This window comes from Phoxinus phoxinus (genome assembly GCF_949152265.1).
Source record: "Phoxinus phoxinus genome assembly, chromosome: 11".
Lineage (NCBI taxonomy): Eukaryota > Metazoa > Chordata > Actinopteri > Cypriniformes > Leuciscidae > Phoxinus > Phoxinus phoxinus.
The window spans coordinates 2,476,606-2,497,491 of record NC_136886.1 but is presented as its reverse complement, the minus strand read 5'-3'; the positions used below and the strand labels follow the sequence as shown (position 1 = coordinate 2,497,491).

The window sequence follows — 20,886 nt, the reverse complement described above, 5'->3', positions numbered from 1 at the left end:
TAAGTACTTTTAGCTTAATAGTGTGGAGGGTTATTGCACATAGGTCTAAATATAATATATAAAATACTAAACTGAATGAAAACTATGCATCCTCTTAGTCTTTCATAAGTTATTTACTTATTCTTTAATTACATGTTCAAAATGGGCCTGAGTGAATAAGATCCTACATCAGATATTCTGCATATTGTAAGAACAACATATTAAAACGTCTTAACAATCTTTTTCATGATTCATATCCAGTCAAATGTTTGTCTCTTAAAAAAAAAAGAAAATCAAGAAAAAAGTTCACATTGCCTTTGGTGCAGTTCTGACTCACATGAGCTCCGGTGGGAGCCGGCTCGCAGCAGACGCAACCTTCCCTGCGTGCTCGTTGGCACTGAATTAGTATAACTGACACAGACTGTAGACCTATGGCCTAAATATGAGATTAAACTCGTCTTGTTTTATCAGCTCTCCCGGTTGCACTAACCGTGCCTAATGAGCTTCAAATGTTGAGCAAATTGACAAAACAATATCTCTGTCCTCAACCCACGCCAGAAGACATGAGAGGCACATCCAAGAGCAACAGTTTGGCATGAAAGCAATAAGTGATTTATTTTTTGTCCGGATAGTATAAAGTAGGCTAAATTTAACTTTAATAGTAAAAACACTGCTTTATTTTCAGTGCGTCATGGCCACTCAGACAGTGGATGTCAGACACAATAAACATCGCTGAGCTCGAGTCATCGCTGTAGATGAAATGCGTGAATCATGTTGTTGAACTTCATCTGACTCCTCAAGAATAAAACTACTCGCCAGTACATTTAGGATGGATGGATGGATGGATGGATAAATGATTGGATGGAAGGATGATTGGATGGATGGATGGATGGATGGATGGATGGATGGATGGATGGATGGATGGATAAATGGATGGATAAATGATTGGATGGATGGATGATTGGATGGATGGATGGATGGATGGATGGATGGATGGATAAATGATTGGATGGATGGATGATTGGATGGATGGATGGATGGATGGATGGATGGATGGATGGATGGATGGATAGATAAATGATTGGATGGATGGATGGATGGATAAATGATTGGATGGATGGATGGATGGATGGATGGATGGATGGATGGATGGATGGATAAATGATTGGATGGATGGATGGATGGATGGATGGATGGATAAATGATTGGATGGATGGATGGATGGATGGATGGATGGATGGATAAATGATTGGATGGATGGATGGATGGATGGATGGATGGATGGATGGATGGATGGATGGATAAATGATTGGATGGATGGATGGATAAATGATTGGCTGGATGGATGGATGGATGGATAAATGATTGGATGGATGGATGATTGGATGGATGGATGGATGGATGGATGGATGGATGGATGGATGGATGGATGGATGGATAAATGATTGGCTGGATGGATGGATGGATGGATGGATGATTGGATGGATGGATGGATGGATGGATCGATAAATGATTGGATGGATGGATAAATGATTGGATGGATGGATTTAAAAAAGAAAAGTTGATTCAACAATTTTCCTCTAAATAATATAATTGCAAGTAAACAATATGCATCATCTCTGATGATCAACCATAATTGTAAACAACCCGAACATTTTCTTAATATATATTTCAATTAAAAAGATATCAAGATGTGTTCTAACCCTTTTTTTGTTGGTCTTGTTCTAATCACAAATAAACTTTTTATCCTCGATGTAAAATGCTGCTCACCAAATCCAACGTTATTTTAGTAGTTAATTACCGAGAGCACAAACGCTTTAAATTCAAGAGACATTTAAAAATCAAAAATCATCAACTACGTTTGGACAATAAACTATACAGTGCTGATCCTGATGTCCAATGCAAAATCTGAAGCAAAGCCACGTGAGAAGCGGTGAATCACTGAAGCTGCCGCTGTGTGCTGTCCTGGACGCTGTACTTTGGCATTCTCATTAAAAATGAAGGCACAGAGTTTGGCTGTGATTACAGAAGTGCCATTTTTAGTCACAAAGAAACCTCTCTGTATTTCTAATGGTCAGAAAGACCAATTTTAGAGCAGGAACATTGAAATTGTTACAAATCCAGGGAGAGTGCAATGCAGTTATTTTTCACTCTCCACACCGAATGTCCTTTCTGTCGAGATAAAGACACAACTGTGTTCATAGTATCTCTTTACCCTAAGGGCAAGACATAATGGTTTTTCCTCTATTTATCACCTGGAAAAGACGAAGAGAGTAAGCGAGAGAGAGAAACCCTGTCTGCAGTTTGATATCTTACACCCTATCAAACGCACAGAAATTATATGTCAGTCTTCTTCAGCTGATAGGATTCTGCAGCGAGCCAGCGCTCTGCCAGACTTTCTGACAGTAAAACTCCAGCCTGGAAGCGTTGTGCCAAGACTTCAGAAAGAAAAGGACCTGATAACTCCCTCTGGACAGAAAAGAAAATTTCATCCCCTCAAGTCAACTTTTTACAGCGCGAGTGCAGTGCACGTGTTCGGTTGGCGTGCAGACGCTTTTGCTACGGCTGCTTTACTAGGACTAAACCCACGGCCTTGAAAAGATTGAAATTGTATTTATTCCCAGCCAACTGAGGCATATTGAACAGCCATTTCTGCGCATGACAGAGCTGAAAGCTCTTCCCAGATTGTGTCTGAAATATCATATTTACTAATATCACCAGCAATGGCGCATGAAACGTTCTCCACACATCGATCTGCAAACGTAACTCTTCAATGAACACTCATTACGTTCTCGAGTGGAGTGTGAAATTCTAAAATACGAATGTACGGGGGAATTATTAAAAGCATTTCCAAACTGGCCACTCCATGCCTCATTGCCCACTGACTCTGATTCCATGTATTTTGCAGTGAACAAGCACAGCCTGATATTCACTGGGAATTTTGATTAAGCCGTTGACTTCGATAATTGTACTTTCTTCTTTTTTTTTATGCAGAAAATGACTGTATTTAGCAGCAAAACCTAGATATTTGTGTCTGAGATTGGGATTGAAGCACTTTCTATCAACTTTACTGTGACAGTTCTTGACCAAAGCCCAAGATATGTGACATAACTGGCATGGCAACCATATGTCTTGATGAAAACAAACTGTTAAAAACTCCAGAAATGAGATCTGAATGTTAAAAGAGAAAAAAGGCAAAGGGTCACATCTTCCCAGCTCGGCTAATAGATCTAGATGAAAAAAGGTGATGGTCGTTTTCAAGAAGATATAGTGGGCCCAAAATGAGTTTGGACACTTACAAATGAGTGAATGCTATTGCATTATATCAAGTGTCTGTATTTGTGCAATGTTATTTATTTACAATAATTTATTTGCAATGCATGTTTTCTAATGCAATGACATTCAGACCCTCATACAATAAACCATTGCACAATTTTCTACATCAATCTATCAATCAAAAACTATCATCTTTATGAACACAATAACTGCTTAGCTCCGTCCACCAATCTAGCGTCGCTATCTCAGCATTGTCTTCATAAGACAGTTGCAGCATCCCAGAGTGCTTTGCTAATGTTTCCATTATGTTATGAAAATGTTATTTTTGAACGTTCAAAAAGTCCAGGTTTTTTTATGTTTTGAAAACTAGTTTTTTCTTTTTTTGGTTATGCAAACTTTAAAGGGATAGTTCACCGAAAATGAAAATTCTGTCATCATTTAATCATACAGTGTATGAATATCTAGTACGGGGGGAAAAAATTCCATGGAAGTCACTGGGGTCCATCAACTGTTTGGTTACTCACATTCTTCATAACTTTTTCTTTTGTGTTCAGCAGAAGAAATAAATTCATACAGGAATGGAAAACCGTAAATGATAGAATTTTCATTTTGGGTTGCAATATCCTTTTAATATAAACATTCCATTTGATCATTCTTCAAACATTGGAATGTTATTAAATATTGGAATGTTACTTTTTTGAATGTTTATCTTGAACATTCTAAAGCATATAGTAACATTTAAAATGTTAGATGAATGTCTAACTAAAGTGTTTCAGGACAAAAGCATAAATAATGTATTGACGTTTTCAGAACATTATTACCAGACCAGATAACTTTGAACAAACATTCTATTAACGTTACTGGAAGAACGCTTGTTCATAATTTTGAGAGAACCTTGCCGGAACGTTACCCAAAGTTCTGAGAAGGTTCCCTGTTAGCTGGGATCATATTTCAGCAAACGGCATATTAAACTGAAAGCCATCCCTCTGTTTTGACTTTAAAGGGAATTATTCCTCAGAATTAGATGCACAGACTTCGTAGACGACTGACAGCAGTTTGCGATTGATGAAGTGAAGTGTACCTGCTTCCACCGCTGAAACCGTGATGTTGTGCCAGCCGGCTGTCTCTCGGTCCAGGATCTTTCCCAGAGTGATAGCGCCTGTTACGGGATCGATGTTAAAGATCTGCTCCTGGTCTGTGCTTCGGTCTATAGAGAACCTAAAGGACAAATACGGGTTTAAAGAGACATTCACCCAAAACCTTTTTCTTTGCAATATTTGTTTCCATAAAAAAATGGACTGGGGCTGTCAAGTGTAAAAGAACATGAAAATGAACAGAGCAAACTTTACATTATTTTAAAGTTTAAAGTTAAATTATTATTTGGCATACAGCTAAACATGCAACAAATTCAATACCGTAGATGAAGAATAACAGGGAAGAGAGGAAATTGCACACTAATGTCATGTTTGTGAACGCTTAATAGTGCAAAGGTCTATTTGGATACTTTGATGGTGCTTTTATGTCCCTGACAGCAACTGTCACCGTCCACTTTTACATCATACATAATTACATACTACAATTAAAAGATGTTACAAAACAGGTTCTAAAACCATGTCACCCACACACACTTCTCTCCAAATGTTCAAATGCCATTTAACCAAATGTGTTATTATGCAGGTTGCTGCTATACAAATGACAACAGTTTAACTTACAAGATACTCTTCAAACTTTTGCTCTGTCATAATAGTTGTCGACCTGAAAGAGAATATTCATCACAAAAGACAGTTGGTGCTAATGTTCGCTTTAGAAACCCCTGTGACAACACAGAGAATAAACTTGATTTGGATTTGGAATTGAATTAATAAAGTATTTTATATTCCAATTCAGTTTCTGAATTTGAAGTGAATTTGAACGGATATGGAAGACAGGATGCATAATTGCAATTTGAAAATAACTTTACGGAGGTAAATTAAAATGAACTGAAATTCAAATGAATTCATATGATTCCAATTTTTAATTACATAGATAAAGTTCGAAAAAAAAAATAGATTATGATTTTTAACAAATACGTATATACGTTTGAGTTATATTCGTACTTCAATAAAAATAAAAAATTAAACAAATAGTTCCTAGGAAACTAACCAGTAGCCTATATATTATTTCAAGTAAAAAAAAAAAAAAGTTTTAGCTGTAGTTACTGTAATAATAACACAGACAGACAGACAGACAGAGACGAGACAGACAGACAGACAGACAGACAGAGACGAGACAGACAGAGACGAGATAGACAGACAGACAGAGACGAGACAGACAGACAGACAGACAGACAGACAGATAGATAGATAGATAGATAGACAGAAAGACAGACAGACAGACAGACAGACAGACAGAGACGAGATAGACAGACAGATACAGTAGATAGACAGACAGACAGACAGACAGACAGACAGAGAGACAGACAGACAGACAGACAGACAGACAGACAGACAGACAGATAGACAGAGACGAGATAGACAGACAGACAGAGACGAGACAGACAGACAGACAGACAGACAGACAGACAGACAGACAGACAGAGACGAGATAGACAGACAGACAGACAGAGACGAGATAGACAGACAGATACAGTAGATAGACAGACAGACAGACAGACTGATAGATAGATAGATCTATCTAACCTAATTCAAGATACAAATTACTTTGAGTTTGTATTCATCATAATTAAAACACGAATTGTAACTTCTAGTCATGAATTGTGAGGAAAAACTAGAGTCAGTACTTCAACTGCCACCACCCCCCCTCCCCCTCAAAACAAATGATTAATATTTCATATAGTGCTTTGATAAACCATTCCATATTTTCATCCCATGCGGAATACAAACACCTCTGACAGAATGATGAGGTGACGAAACTCAATGAGGTTTTGGTAATTTTTCCCACTGACTCGCTGTACTCACTTCATTTTTTAAGACCCCTGGGGGTTTAATGTCAGCTTCTCCAGTTTTAGACTTTATATGGAATACAAATTTATACAAATTAATTCACTTCTTATTTTACCTTATGCTTATTACTCTGTGCCAATAGGTTAAGGCGGCTCTTTGGAAAAAGTTAAAGTGCCCAAAGGGAGATGGCAGAAAATAACCTATTAAAGCTGAGGTGGAGAAGAGTCTGAATGTAGTCCGTGGAAAAGATTTTTCAACATTATTCTTATTTACTTTTAATTGTCATGGAAGCACAAGTCCAGTGCTGGTTTATTTAAAAAGCCCTTGAGTTGTTCAACTGAAGGTATTCCAGCATGGAAATAATAAGTCCGATTGCTTAGGAAACTAAAAGAACACCTCGGTCCTCAAAATCAATGTCACCCAAACATTTTAAACGTTAAGAAAAATAAAAACCCGCTCTACACTGCAAAAACTGATTTTCTTCCCCAGTATTTTGTCTTTTTTTCCAGTACAAATATCTAAACATCCTTAAATCGAGATACATTTGAGAAGCAAAATGACTTGCGATGTTATTGAAAAATGTCCACACCAAATGACTATGAGACGCCACAAAATCAATCCCTAATCACAGCCAATCAGAAGAGCGTGTGGGCGGAGTCTCTCTACAAGCACACTGCACTCGCTACCAAAACAATCCAAAATCACATCCAATCAGAAGAGCGTGTGGGCGGAGTCTCTCTGCAAGCACACTGCACTCGCTACCAAAACAAGACAAAATCACATCCAATCAGAAGAGCATGTGGGCGGAGTCTCTCTACAAGCACACTGCACTCGCAACCAAACCAATCCAAAATCACATCCAATCAGGAGAGCGTGTGGGGGCGGAGTCTCTCTGCAAACACAATGCACTCGCTACCAAAACAATCCAAGCTCACAGCCAATCAGAAGAGCGTGTGGGCGGAGTCTCTCTGCAAACACACTGCACTCGCTACCAAAACAATCCAAAATCACATCCAATCAGAAGAGCGTGTGGGCGGAGTCTCTCTGCAATCACACTGCACTCGCAACCAAACCAATCCAAAATCACATCCAATCAGAAGAGTGTGTGGGCGGAGTCTCTCTACAAGCACACTGCACTCGCTACCAAAACAATCCAAAATCACATCCAATCAGAAGAGCCTGTGGGCGGAGTCTTTCTGCAAGCACACTGCACTCGCTACCAAAACAATCCAAAATCACATCCAATCAGAAGAGCGTGTGGGCGGAGTCTCTCTGCAAGCACACTGCACTCGCAACCAAAACAATCCAAAATCACATCCAATCAGAAGAGCGTGTGGGCGGAGTCTCTCTGCAAACACACTGCACTCGCTACCAAAACAATCCAAAATCACATCCAATCAGAAGAGCGTGTGGGCGGAGTCTCTCTGCAAACACACTGCACTCGCTACCAAAACAATCCAAAATCACATCCAATCAGAAGAGCATGTGGGCGGAGTCTCTCTGCAAGCACACTGCACTCGCTACCAAAACAATCCAAAATCACATCCAATCAGAAGAGCGTGTGGGCGGAGTCTCTCTGCAAACACACTGCACTCGCTACCAAAACAATCCAAGCTCACAGCCAATCAGAAGAGTGTGTGGGCGGAGTCTCTCTGCAAACACACTGCACTCGCTACCAAAACAATCCAAGCTCACAGCCAATCAGAAGAGTGTGTGGGCGGAGTCTCTCTGCAAGTGCACTGCACTCACTACCAACTCAATCCAAGCTCACAGCCAATCAGAAGAGTGTGTGGGCGGAGTCTTTCTGCAAGTGCACTGCACTCACTACCAACTCAATCCAAAATCACAGCCAATCAAAAGAGCATATGGCTAGCGTCACTGATCAATTCATAAATATTTCATAATATTACATAATAAATGTACCACACCGCAAAAACCCTGAAAGAATACTTAATAATTTTGTCTTGTTTTCCTTTCTTAATCCGAAATTCTTAAATCAAGATCAAGAACATTTACTTAAGTAGGAAAATGAAAAGAAAAATGCCAGTGGGGTAAGAAAAATCTACTTAATTCAAATGGGAAATGGTTATTTTTACTTGGTTTAGGAAAAACTCCCTTGTATCTTGATTTAAGAATGTTTAGATATTTCTGCTGGAAAATATTTTTTTCTTTTCTTTCAGTGAAGTACAATGTCCCTCTTGGAGCTCATAAAAAGCCACAGCCACAAGGAAAACAAACAAATATTTCCTGTCCAAATAGCAGGAGTGTGTTTTTCCAGCAGGTACAATGCTCTCCGAGGGCTCGGTCCACCCCGCGTCCCGCTGGTATTGGGTGGTTCGGGCACAAGAGAGAGTGATGGGGCTCTGGGCAAAGCCCCCGTTTGCTAGCCGAGTCCAATGGAGATGATTAAAGTGGTACCGATGGGCATGGGCTCCATGCCATATGCAGATGTGTGCCAGCCAACCAGCCGAGTTGCTTGCCACTGCGCTGTGCTTTATAACACCTGGAGCACTTTGAGCGCAGCCTCATGCATTTTTAATGGAGGTAATTTGCAAAGGCTATGTGTATGTGTGCCAGAGAGACTATACGGCCAGCAAAAGCCTTTTACTTCCCTTGTGCGTCACCTTTGAGCAGCAGCAATGAGTAAATCATATTTCTGTGCGCTGATGGCTCTGGAGAATAAAGAGCTCTATCAGGATGTCGAATTGCATGACAAAAATGCAGGGCGGGCATCTTTAGTAATGGCAATTCAGACGGCATGCCTACTGACCACCCGCAGTGCGATCACTGGCCATCTGATGCATTTACAAAAATAGAAACAAACGCTACAGTAATTTTATTGACTGGTTTTAGTTCCTCAAGTAACGCCATACAGGGTTCTTTATCAATCTACCCGGACACAAATTGTCACGATCAGCCACGCACTACATTTCCCATAATTCACTGCCTGGGCTCATCTTCACTGATTGCATTCACCTGTGTCTTGTCACCCTGTTATTTGTACCCTGTTCACTCATTCACTCTCCGCGAAGTTGTGTACGTTGTTACACTGCACTCCTGAAAGTTTCGTCATGGTTTCCCGTTTCTCTGCCTGTTCCTCGGATTATTCTCCTGCCTCTGACCCCTGCCTGTGTTTCCTGGTTTGTTTGTTTGTTTGTTTGTTTGTTTGTTTGTTTGTTTGTTTGTTTGTTTGTTTGTTTGTTTGTTTGTTTGTTTGTTCGTTCGGACTGCTTACCTGTGTTTCGGCCATTGCCTGTTTCTTGGATTACGTGTCTGGATTAACCCTAATAAAACTGCATTTGGATCTCAACGTCTTGTCTCTGAGCAGTTGCGTAACACAACTGAGCATTGCCTCAGATTAACAGGTTAGATGTTGTCATCAAATATTGAAAAGCAGGTTTTAATTTGTGCTAGAACACGACGGACCGAACACCACTGGAATTGGGTCTGGCATCTTTTTTCAGTGGATCCACCACGAAAATGATTGACCTGTAGATTATAAAATTATGTGACCTGTTTAAAACAATGTGTTTTTTTTTTTTATCTGATTAAAAAATAGCTTTTGTTAATTGAAATAAAGGTAATATAAATATACATAAAATATAAATATTATATATATATATACACACACACATATATACACACACACACACACATATATATATATATATATATATATATATATATATATATATATATATATACAGTATAAGTTTGCTTCAGAAAAGGCTAATTGTAATATTTTTTTAAAAAGGGTAAAAGCCAACAAACTAAAATTATTTTTTTTTAGTACATTTATAGTATGTAAATAATAGGAAAATAATTGATTAAAAACTGTTTTAAAAAAAAGACAAATTAAAATAATTATAAAATCTATGTTACATAATCACAAAAAATCTATGAACATTTTGCCCGGTATTGAAAACTTAAATATTTAAAGTAAAAAAAAAAAATTATGATAATAATTTAAATCAATTGCTATAAATCAATGTACAGAAGTCAAAATGCTGGGTTGTTTTAACCCAATTTTGGGTCAAATATGGACAAACCCAAACGTTGGATCAAAAATGCAATTTAAAAATCTAACCCAATGGCTGGGTTAAAATTGGGTTAAAACAACCCAGCATTTTTTAGAGTGTATCAACATTATAATGTATGTAGAAAAAAATTGCATACTTAAATAAAAATGTATTTATATATTCAATACCAATCAATGCTTGTGTATCGTCTGATATCTAATATGAAAACGATATATTATGCATCCCCATTTTCACAAAAAATAGTGTTTTCCATAGATGTTATTGTAGTATAATCAGTAAAGTAACAATGGAGTAAAACTCCAGATAAACCTGCTCCTTAAAGGCATATAAAAACAAACGTTGGCCGATCACTTTACACGCCAGTCACGCTGTCTTTCCCTGCATAAGTGTGTGTTTCTCGGCCAGAAGAAGCTGCAGTGTGTGGACCAGACGTTCTGCCTCGAGTCACAGGTCTGGAGACGCAAGACTACACAACAGCAGACAGAAAGTTTTAGAGATGGAGCAGACATTTGACATGCTTTCCAAGGCCTCGAGGTAAAGAAGCTCTTCTGGACTGAGCATGTGTGTTTGTAAAGAAGGATGGCATGTTGATAACTGTGCGTGCCAAGGTGCCCACAGCGTGATGGGAAAAGCCTCCGGACAGCACACTTTGTTACGCTTCCGTGACTCGGTATATCTCCAGTAATAGGCTCTTCAATGGAAGAAATTGATCCTTGTCTAAACTAAGAAGAAGTGGACTGTGGCCAGGGTGTGAAAGCACACACACACACACACACACACACACACACACACACTGTTTTGCCTTTTCACTTTATCTCATTGAGGCTCACAGTCACTGAAGTTGTGCATTGTGGTAAAATAGCTGATAAAGCATTGTGTCTGCCAAGCTTAATGATGTATTTAAATTCAAACCCCCTGTAAGATCTATAGCTGCGGAGTTGTGCAACAAACTTTTGCCCATGCAACAATTTTTCTACAAATGTCTGGGCAAATTACTACTAAATATTTCAGGCTGCAGTGTTTCTTACCGTGATATATACATTTATAAACAACATCGCAGTCAGGATCAGTCAACATACAGCATCTGCAGCCCATGTGAGCTCCTTAAAGTGACACATTTCCAAACCTCTAACTGATCGAGGAACATCTCCCTCATGTGTAATACGGTTTATTCCCGGGCCACACTGTACCTGACGGGGACGTTATCCATATCCGGATCTTTTGCCGTCACGATTCCCACCAGCGCACCCATACGAGCGTCTTCCTGAACTTCCATGATGGTGCCGGCCGGAGGGATGAAGATGGGAGGCTCGTCCACATCCGACACGCTGACCCTCACGATGGTTTGGTCCCGGAAAGACCCGAGATCCACGAAACGAGGGTCCACGTGTTTGTTTACTGCCTCTACGACCACATTATGTGTGCGCTTGTTCTCGAAGTCTAGAGGCTGGACAGAAAGAGACATCAGAAACTCCTCAGGAACGCATTAATAACCTGTTGAACTGCTGCATGCCTTCAGACAAGTACACATGTGTTTAGTATAATTGTACAAAGCTCGTGCTTCAAGTCTACTACTACTGCTACTGTCATTGTGATGATTAATGTTGTTTTTATTTAATTTTTTTTGACTATTGTTTCTGTTTACTACACTTGCACTGCGAAACGCAACTGCAATCGCTTGGACTGGGCAAATGTCTATTGTCCACTCATGTTTGAAATTATTGTTTGTTCTCTAGTGTTATTGTGAAGCGTCCTTGAGCTTGGGAAAGGCGCTATATAAATTAAACATATTATTATTATTATTAAGTCTTTTTGCAATGAAACCTTTACAGAATTTTTTTTATAAAGTAAACGTAAGGATAACTTTTTATGTTGTTAGTTATATTTCAAGATGAGCATTTAAACTGAAACAACTTCGGTTTATTTGATTATCCATACATTTGAGAAAAATCATGAGTATCAAATATGATCATCAGGCTTTTGAGGAAGCTTTATTTGTTAATATCTCAATCATCATTGCATTGCATTGTGTTTTAAGACTACAGAGCTTTGATCATAAAACTAAGCATTTAAATGTCATCTTACTAAGACATTATTTGCAGATATAGAGTGACGACTGATATTTATATGCATTTTATGTAAGTATTTGTTATAGTGTTATAAAAATCAAATTCATTTACAAGCTATCAGAATTTCATTTTACTTCTCGACCATATAAATATCAGCATCTGCACCAAATTGCATATTTTTGCTCAGTTTGGGCCTCTGAATAAAAGTATATTAAGAGCTCCATATTTTCACTATATCATATGAGCCATAAAAGCCTGATATTCCAAATGTGAAGCAAAACATAAACACACATATACAAATTAGTTGTTTTTATTTTATTTAAGATTTTGTCTAATCGTTAAATAAACAGTAAAAAAAAAAAAAAAAAAAAATCCACACTATAATTATTTTTCTATGACAGGCTTTTTTAGGGTTAAATAAAAACAATTAATCATTTTAAATACTTTTCAATGTAAGATTTGAAGTGCACTTTTGTACATCTGTGTTGAATCATCGCTTGATGTTATAAAACAGTAGTTGCACTGAACATCAGAAACCACACACACACACACACACACACGGACAGGACGACCTTCAGAGCATGAAATGGCACGACTGAGAGGTCTTCCATCTACCTTTTTGATGGTGATGACGGCCTCTTGTGTGTCTCCATCGGTCGAGACCCTGAACAGCTCCCCCCCCTCCTCATCTTTGATCAGGTAACTCATATCCGTATTCTCACCCATGTCTGCATCTGTCGCGATCACCCGGCCAAGAGGCGTCCCGACGCCCGCACCCTCAGAGACCGAAAACTGATACATCTCTGTGAGGGACAGACAGGGCAACACTTTCATTTATAATACATTCATGGTGAGAATGCATGCATATTAGTACTGGAAAACACAGAAGAAGAAGAAAAAAACCTTTTGATGATATTTATTTATATAATAATATAATATATAATAATACACATACTTTCTAAGCATGTATGTATTTGATCTAAATTCATTAAAAACTGGATTTTCTTCAGTCACAGTAAAAATAGTTCATGTTTTTGTACCATTTTTCACTAAATGAACAGAAGAAAACAATTTTTTTTAATAATTTTAATTTTATATGCACCAATATAGTAGCAGCAAAATACCTCTTGCTCACCAAGGCTGCACTTATTTAATAAAAAATACAGTAAATATTGTGAAATATTATGACAATTAAAATAAATTTAAAACAGCTGTTTTCTCTGTGAAAATATTTAAAAATGTAATTTATTCCTGTGATCAAAGCTGAATTTTCAGCATCATTACTCCAGTCTTCAGTGTCACATGATCCTTCAGAAATCATTCATGATGATTTGATGCATTTCTTATTATTTTTTCTTATTATATCTTCAATTATTTGATGAATAGAATGTTCAAAGTAAATATTTTCTAACATAATAAATGTCTTCAGTGTCACATGATCCTTCAGAAATAATTCTGATATGATGATTTGATGCTCAAGAAACATTTCTGATTATTATCAATGCTGAAAACAGTTGTGCTGCTTCATATTTTTGTGGAAACTGTGATATTTTGTTTCAGGATTCAAAAGAACAGCATTTATTTGACATCTTTTGTCACAAGGAAAGATGAAAAAGCGAGATGTAGCGTATAATCATTAAGAATCAATTACTCTGGAGGACATGAATGTGCCGTTCACCCCTGAAGCCGACTGGTGCGCTGTATTTACTGTGAACCTGTTTCAAGAACACAACACAATGGCAAACCTCACTTTAATAAGCATCTTGGCCTTACATAATGTCCATATGTAATATGTTTGAGTGCAGTATGTGTCATAGCGGAGTATAAAGATCTCAGTGTGGCCCACAATGCAAAAAGCAGCTTAATGAATTAGATGCTACAGCAAAACTGGCATAAATGAGGCTTTTGTGGAGAATGAGAGAGGGAAAAAAGAGGAGAGTCATCGAGATATGGAGAAAAACAGAGAGCAGGGCATGCGAGACCGTGTTACAGCGAGTCTCTGTGCTGTAATAAAGCTAATGCTGCTTTTCCTGGAGGAAATGGAAAGAGAGAGCGGAAGAACAGCAGAAAAGGGAAATAATACCCCAATGTGTTTCATTGCTCTTTATACGGTGTGGCCACACACACACACACACACACACACACACACACACACACACACGTTGCCCACATGGTCGGCTCTGATGTGAGCAATGAGACAAAGTGCTTTTTATTTGTCTGAGCCTGTGAGTGTGTGTTAGTGTTACAATACGCTCTACACACCACACCACACACACTACAAGTCAAGCACATTGACTAGAAGATATATATCTGTCAATTTTATATATACACCTTTGAGAATGAACTGTAACATCATTATATGATTCATTTTTTTATACATATAATTCAAGAAAATCAGAGATCAAGCACTAAATTCTACATAGGTTTAGTCTAATAAGATTTATTCTACCAAACTAACACAAGATAAAAAAAAAAAATGAAATTACCGTAATACTTTTATTCAGCTAGGATGCTATAAATTGATCAAAAGTGACACTAAAGACATTTATTATTTAGAAAATATTTCCTTTGAACTTTCTAATCATCAAAGAATTGAAGATATATATAAAAAAAAAATAAGAAATGCATCAAATCATCATGAATGATTTCTGGAGGATCATGTGACACTGAAGACTGAAGTAATGATGCTGAAAATTCAGCTTTGATCACAGGAATACATTACACTTTACTATATATTCACATAGAAAACAGCTATATTGAATAGTAATAATATTTCACAATATTACTGTTTTTACTGTATTTTTGTTCAAATAAATGCAGCCTGGTGAGGAGAAAATACTTATTTTAAAAACATTTAAAAATCTTACTGGCCCCAAACTTTTGAACGGTAGTATATATTTAGTTATATCAAGTAACAAATATATATATATATATATATATATATATATATATATATATATATATATATATATATATATATATATACATATATAATAGCCTAGATAGTACAGTCTCACACAGATAAGATCTAAAATCAACAAGCTATATTTCTAATCAGAAAATCCCTGCCAAAAAAGTTCTGTCAGTGAGTGGAGTTATTTGGGGCCGCAAGATTCGGACCGGGGCTTGAATGGTTGTGAGTGAACACATACGCCTGACAGGCTCTGACCGACGGGACGCTTGATAGACCTTCACAACTGACAGCAGAGCTTTAGTGGCGTTCACTGACAGCCGTTTACAGCAACAAAGAAGCCATTCGTTTTCCATCAGAGTCGGTCATTTGAAGGAATATAGCGACCTCAAAACTTCTGCTATCAATTACTCATCCTCACGAAGAGGATCATGGAGGCTCTTTGCAATATATAGTACATAAGAACTGGGATTGTCAAGCTACAAACGGACAAAACAACACCATAAAAGTGACAAAATAGCATTTATATGCTATATTTCAAGTCTTCTGAAGTCATACATTTGCTTTGTGTGTTATGTGCATTGTAGTAGTCATGGTACATTCATGTCTGCTTTGTGAACAAATCATTCATTTGAGTTGAATATTTTCCATTATATCAATATATCCAGTTCATAGCTATAGCCTAAATGATTTGTTCATGATTCAGACTGAACCAATTCTTCACTGACTCAATGAATCGGCTCATTAGAGAGAAAGATAACGACTTCAATTTGGGTCTGTCATATGGACTTTTGTTTTTTGCATATGTATTTATGATAGTTTTATAGTGATTTTGCATCTGTTTCAAGGCCTGAAAGGCTTTCATTTTAATTGCAAAAAACAACAGCAGAAAAAAAAAAACAGGACTAGCATATTCAAAATATCTTGTTTTTGTTGCCTGTAGAAAGAAAGTAATACGGCATGAGGGTGAGCAAATAATGAACACATCCTTTTGAACAACTTATACCATGGCCTGTCTGAATACTTGATTCTGATTGGCTGGAAGGTGCAATAAAACCGTTTAATGCACAGGTAGATCCGGTCAGTTTAATCAGTGTATTACAGTAATGCACTGTTACAGTAACAATAATTTCCTAAAGGTTGCCTCTCCATTACTGAATATTTTTCTCCACATAATGTGTGCAACAGTTTTATGGATAAACTGCCACTCATGCTAAGTCTGATTGATTATTCTTAATCATAAAGTTTATATGGTAGCACTTTACAATAAGGTTTTGCCTGTTGACATTAGTTACGTATCTAGATCAACTACAATAAACAATACTCGCACATCGTTTAATAATAATACTTTTATATAGCGCCTTTAAAAGTTGCATTCTTAAAGTGATTTACAGGAACAACAAACCAGCAAGAAGAAACAAACAACACAACATATGAAGACAAGGAAGATAGATAGATAGATAGATAGATAGATAGATAGATAGATAGATAGATAGATAGATAGATAGATAGATAGATAGATAGATAGATAGATAGATAGATAGATAGATAGATAGATAGAGATAGATAGATAGATAGATAGATAGATAGATAGATAGATAGATAGATAGATAGATAGATAGAAAGCTAGTTTATGCATTAGTTAAAGTACTGTGAAGTAACATGAATAATAAAAAAAAATAAACATTTATTACAACGCTTTAAAAAATATATTGCTCATTGTTAGCCAACAATGTTAACAAATTAGACTTTTTTGTGAAGTTTTACTCATTTTATTAAACTTTATGGCCTGGTTTCACAGACAGGGCTTAGATTAAGCCAGAATTAGGCCTTAGTTCAATTAGGACATTGAAGTAGCGATTTAGAAAACAACATTACCGGTGAACATCTTGAGACAAAACAATGGCACTGATATATTAGAAGAACAACATATAAAACAGCTCAAACTTGCACTTAGACTAGCCCAACACTGTCTGTGGAACCGGGAGTATATCTTTTTTGTAGGCCTGGAAATCACAACTTTCAAATTCCAAGGCCATTTTCCTCAGAGCCATCATAAAATGTGATGGACGGCAGAGCTGAGAGACATAAACTCGACCCTGAGCACATGCGGTTGACTGGCGTGCCACATCACACACACTCACTTTGAGGGAAGCGTGGAGGGTTGTCATTAACATCCGTGATCACTATGGTCACAGTGGTAGAACCGGAGAGACCCCCCATTTGGCCCGCCATATCCGTTGCCTTGACAACCAGCTCATAACGGTCCTGCGTCTCCCGATCGAGATCCGCCACGGCTGTCCGGATCACTCCTGAAGCCAGAGGAGAGAGAGAGAGAGAGAGAGAGAGAGAGAGAGAGAGAGAGAGAGAGAGAGAGAGAGAGAGAGAGAGAGAGAGAGAGAGAGAGAGAGAGAGAGAGAGAGAGAGAGAGAGAGAGAGAGAGAGAGGCTGGGTAAATGGGTGTTGAAAGGTGACACGAGCAACGTAACGTGCTTAAAGCCACTAGTTCTTCTTCTTTTGCTTTCAGCATTATCTTCAGTTTAAAGAAAATGTTTCAAATATCAACTGCGTTTCTCAGAAATCACTTACTGCACCTTTAGCCAGTGATTAACGTTCATCTAAAAAAAAGACCACAACATCTTGACATTATTTAATAAACAAGTGCATCAAAGTGCAACTTTTTTATAAGCAAATCTTCATAAACTACCCGCATTTTAAAACTATTCAGTGAAATAAAGCTGAAATAAGATATGAATGTAGCCTTGGCAACTAACTTAAGTACTAAAATAACCTAAACATAAATAGAAATAAACAAATATACACTCAAGAAAAAATAAGCCTTTTTTCAAGATTTATGCAATTAGTAAATTTCCATCCAATTAAATAGAATAATCCTTAATAAACACACACACACACACACACACACACACACACACACACACACACACACACACACACACACACACACACACACACACACACACACACACACACACACACACACACACACACACACACACACACACACGCACACACACACACAAACACACACATTTTTATTAAGCTCTAGTTTTTTTACTCATTTAAAATTCTTAAAATGAATAATATGTAAGGATTCATTTTGATGCAATTTTACTATTTATTGAAATGTGTAAATATTGAAAAAAATGTTGTGTAAATAGAAATATTTTGACATAATAGCAAAATAACTGAAGCAGAAGCTAATTAAAATGAAAACTGAATATTTAAAATACTAATAAATGCTATAATAGCAGGCTATATGAACACTAAAATAATGCAAATTATAAAATTTGCCTAAACAACTAACTCAAATAATATAAGCACTAACATTTCTAAAACAGCAATAAAAGTAAAGCTAAATAGAAATATTATTGTTTAAAAAATCAAATAAAAATGACAAAATGACTCAACAAAATGACTAAAACTTAAGCTAAAATTAAAAAGAAAACTGAAAATATAAATATCCAATTCAAAATAATACTAAAATTGTTATACAAATATCCTAAGAGACAACTGTCTGACAATATGAAGCGTTCACACAGATTATAATTTTTTTTAAATAATAACCAACCAAAATGTTTTAATAAAAAAAATGACGTAATGTTCATCGGACTGCATTTCTAACCGGTGGTTGTGTGTAGAAATGCTTATAGATTAATATAGTGCTAGAACAAGCTACATCAACATGGATTAAAAGCACAGAGCTTTGATGGGGATTTCAGTGGGTCTGTAATGTAGATGTCAGATCCTGATGAAATCTTTCACTCATCTGTACTGTCAAATCTGCAAACGTATATCCTGCGGTTTGAGTGACAGTGATTTTTAGTGGCTTGTCACATTTCGTGTCAAATTCTCTGCATCCAGTCGAGCTCCTGTGACATCGGGACAGAAGAGAGAGCGAGGAAAGGTTACGCAACAGGTTGTGCTTATCTTTTGTCACCATTCTTGGGGGAAAAAAGGCGGATTTTGATTTTTCTTCGATCTGAAACCAATAAACCGACCAGCGCAGCAGGAGTGTCAGGCTGGCGTGTGTCCTTTACCGTTCTCATAATTTCCATGCCTGAGTCTAACCAATGCCATGGCAACAAAGGATAATTGCAGTCCTTCAGGGTAACACAGTGACATTGTCTTTATTTCACTCCCAAAATATCTTGATTCCAGGACCAGTGTTCATACGGCAGGAGAAAAGCTGCTTTACTGACTTTGAATGACATACGGCTTTTAAAACATCCGGGGTTTGGATGTAATATAATATAATATAACATAACATAACATAACATAACATAACATAACATAACATAACATAACATAACATAACATAATATAATATAACATAACATAATATAATATAATATAGTATAATATAATATTTTCGTTTTATTATATATTATGCATTAAAAAACAACGCAGCACTAATATCTCAAAGGCAAAAACAGGAATATTTTTAACATTTTTGTAAAAAAAAAAAAAAAAGCGCATAACGAAGAAAGTAAAACGTATACTAAAATCATAATAATATAATATAAAATGTAATTATTATTTTTATATTAAATTATTATTATATATTATGCATAAAAACAATGCAAAAAATAGGACCAATATCTAAAATGTAAAAAAGGAATATATATATTTTCTATTATACAAATGTACAAAACAAAAATACAAAAACATAAACTAAAATTTTAATATAATGTGATATAATATAATTTAATATAATTTGTATATTATAGTCTATTTTGCATTGAATGTATATATATATAAATATGATAATAATATATGTCATGTGATGAAAATAATGTCACAGTGCAAAAAACACAATAAAAGTACCTTTTTACCTTTTGAGATATTGGTCCTAAAAAATACATACATACATAAACAAATACATACATATATATATAAATAAATAAATAAATATATATATATATATATATATATATATATATATATATATATATATATATATATATATATATATATATATATATATATAAAAATTGAAGAAAATACAATAAATATTACCATCTGAAAAGTAAAACTGTGAATTTGAAAGGAAATGTGCTTAAATTTTCTAGAATATGTCACAATAAAAAATAAAAAAAATCTTAATGGCTAAAAAAATACTGTGGGGTGAAAAATGACCCAGACATGTTTTCATGCTCCAAACACCACTATTCTGAAACATTGTGAACAAAATATAATAAAAAGGTGCTGTGTTTCTGTTGTCAAAAACCTACTTGGGCGGAAAACACAAAAACATAAACCATGGCATTCCTTGTGGGTTTGTGCAACAAACAAACGCTCGTCTGGCTGTCTATGCCAGTCTCTTTGTGTGCTTTGTGTCTATCTGCATTTCTTCTGCGCTCGCTCTCTCTCTCTCTCTCTCTCTCTCTCTCTCTCTCTCTCTCTCTCTCCCTCTCTCTCTCTCTCTCTACCCCCCCCCCCCTCTCTCTCTCTCTCTCTCTATCTCCCCTCTCTCTCTCTCTCTCTCTCTCTATCTCCCCCCCCCCTCTCTCTCTCTCTCTCTCTCTCTTTCTCGTCACAGCGCTGAGGAACTCTGCATTCCCAGTGAGGAACCGCTAGCCACCGGCAATGTTTGTGTGGAAGAGTACATCTGTGCAAAGAGCTCGCTGCTAAAGATACGTGTGCTG

The 20,886-nt window shown here is 36.6% G+C and overlaps 1 protein-coding gene across 2 annotated transcripts in view; it reads right to left on the bottom strand.

Moving 5' to 3' along the window:
* The window catches only part of cdh22 (cadherin 22), a 198,134-nt gene that overhangs the window by 50,782 nt on the left and 126,466 nt on the right, over positions 1-20,886 (bottom strand). For both annotated transcript variants that reach the window (XM_079628761.1, XM_079628762.1), the window contains 4 exons: positions 17,362-17,529; positions 12,922-13,109; positions 11,428-11,684; positions 4,337-4,473 (listed from right to left, as the gene is read on the bottom strand). In XM_079628761.1, coding sequence (XP_079484887.1) covers positions 4,337-4,473; positions 11,428-11,684; positions 12,922-13,109; positions 17,362-17,529 — 750 coding nt within the window. The remainder of the gene's footprint in view (positions 1-4,336; positions 4,474-11,427; positions 11,685-12,921; positions 13,110-17,361; positions 17,530-20,886) is intronic.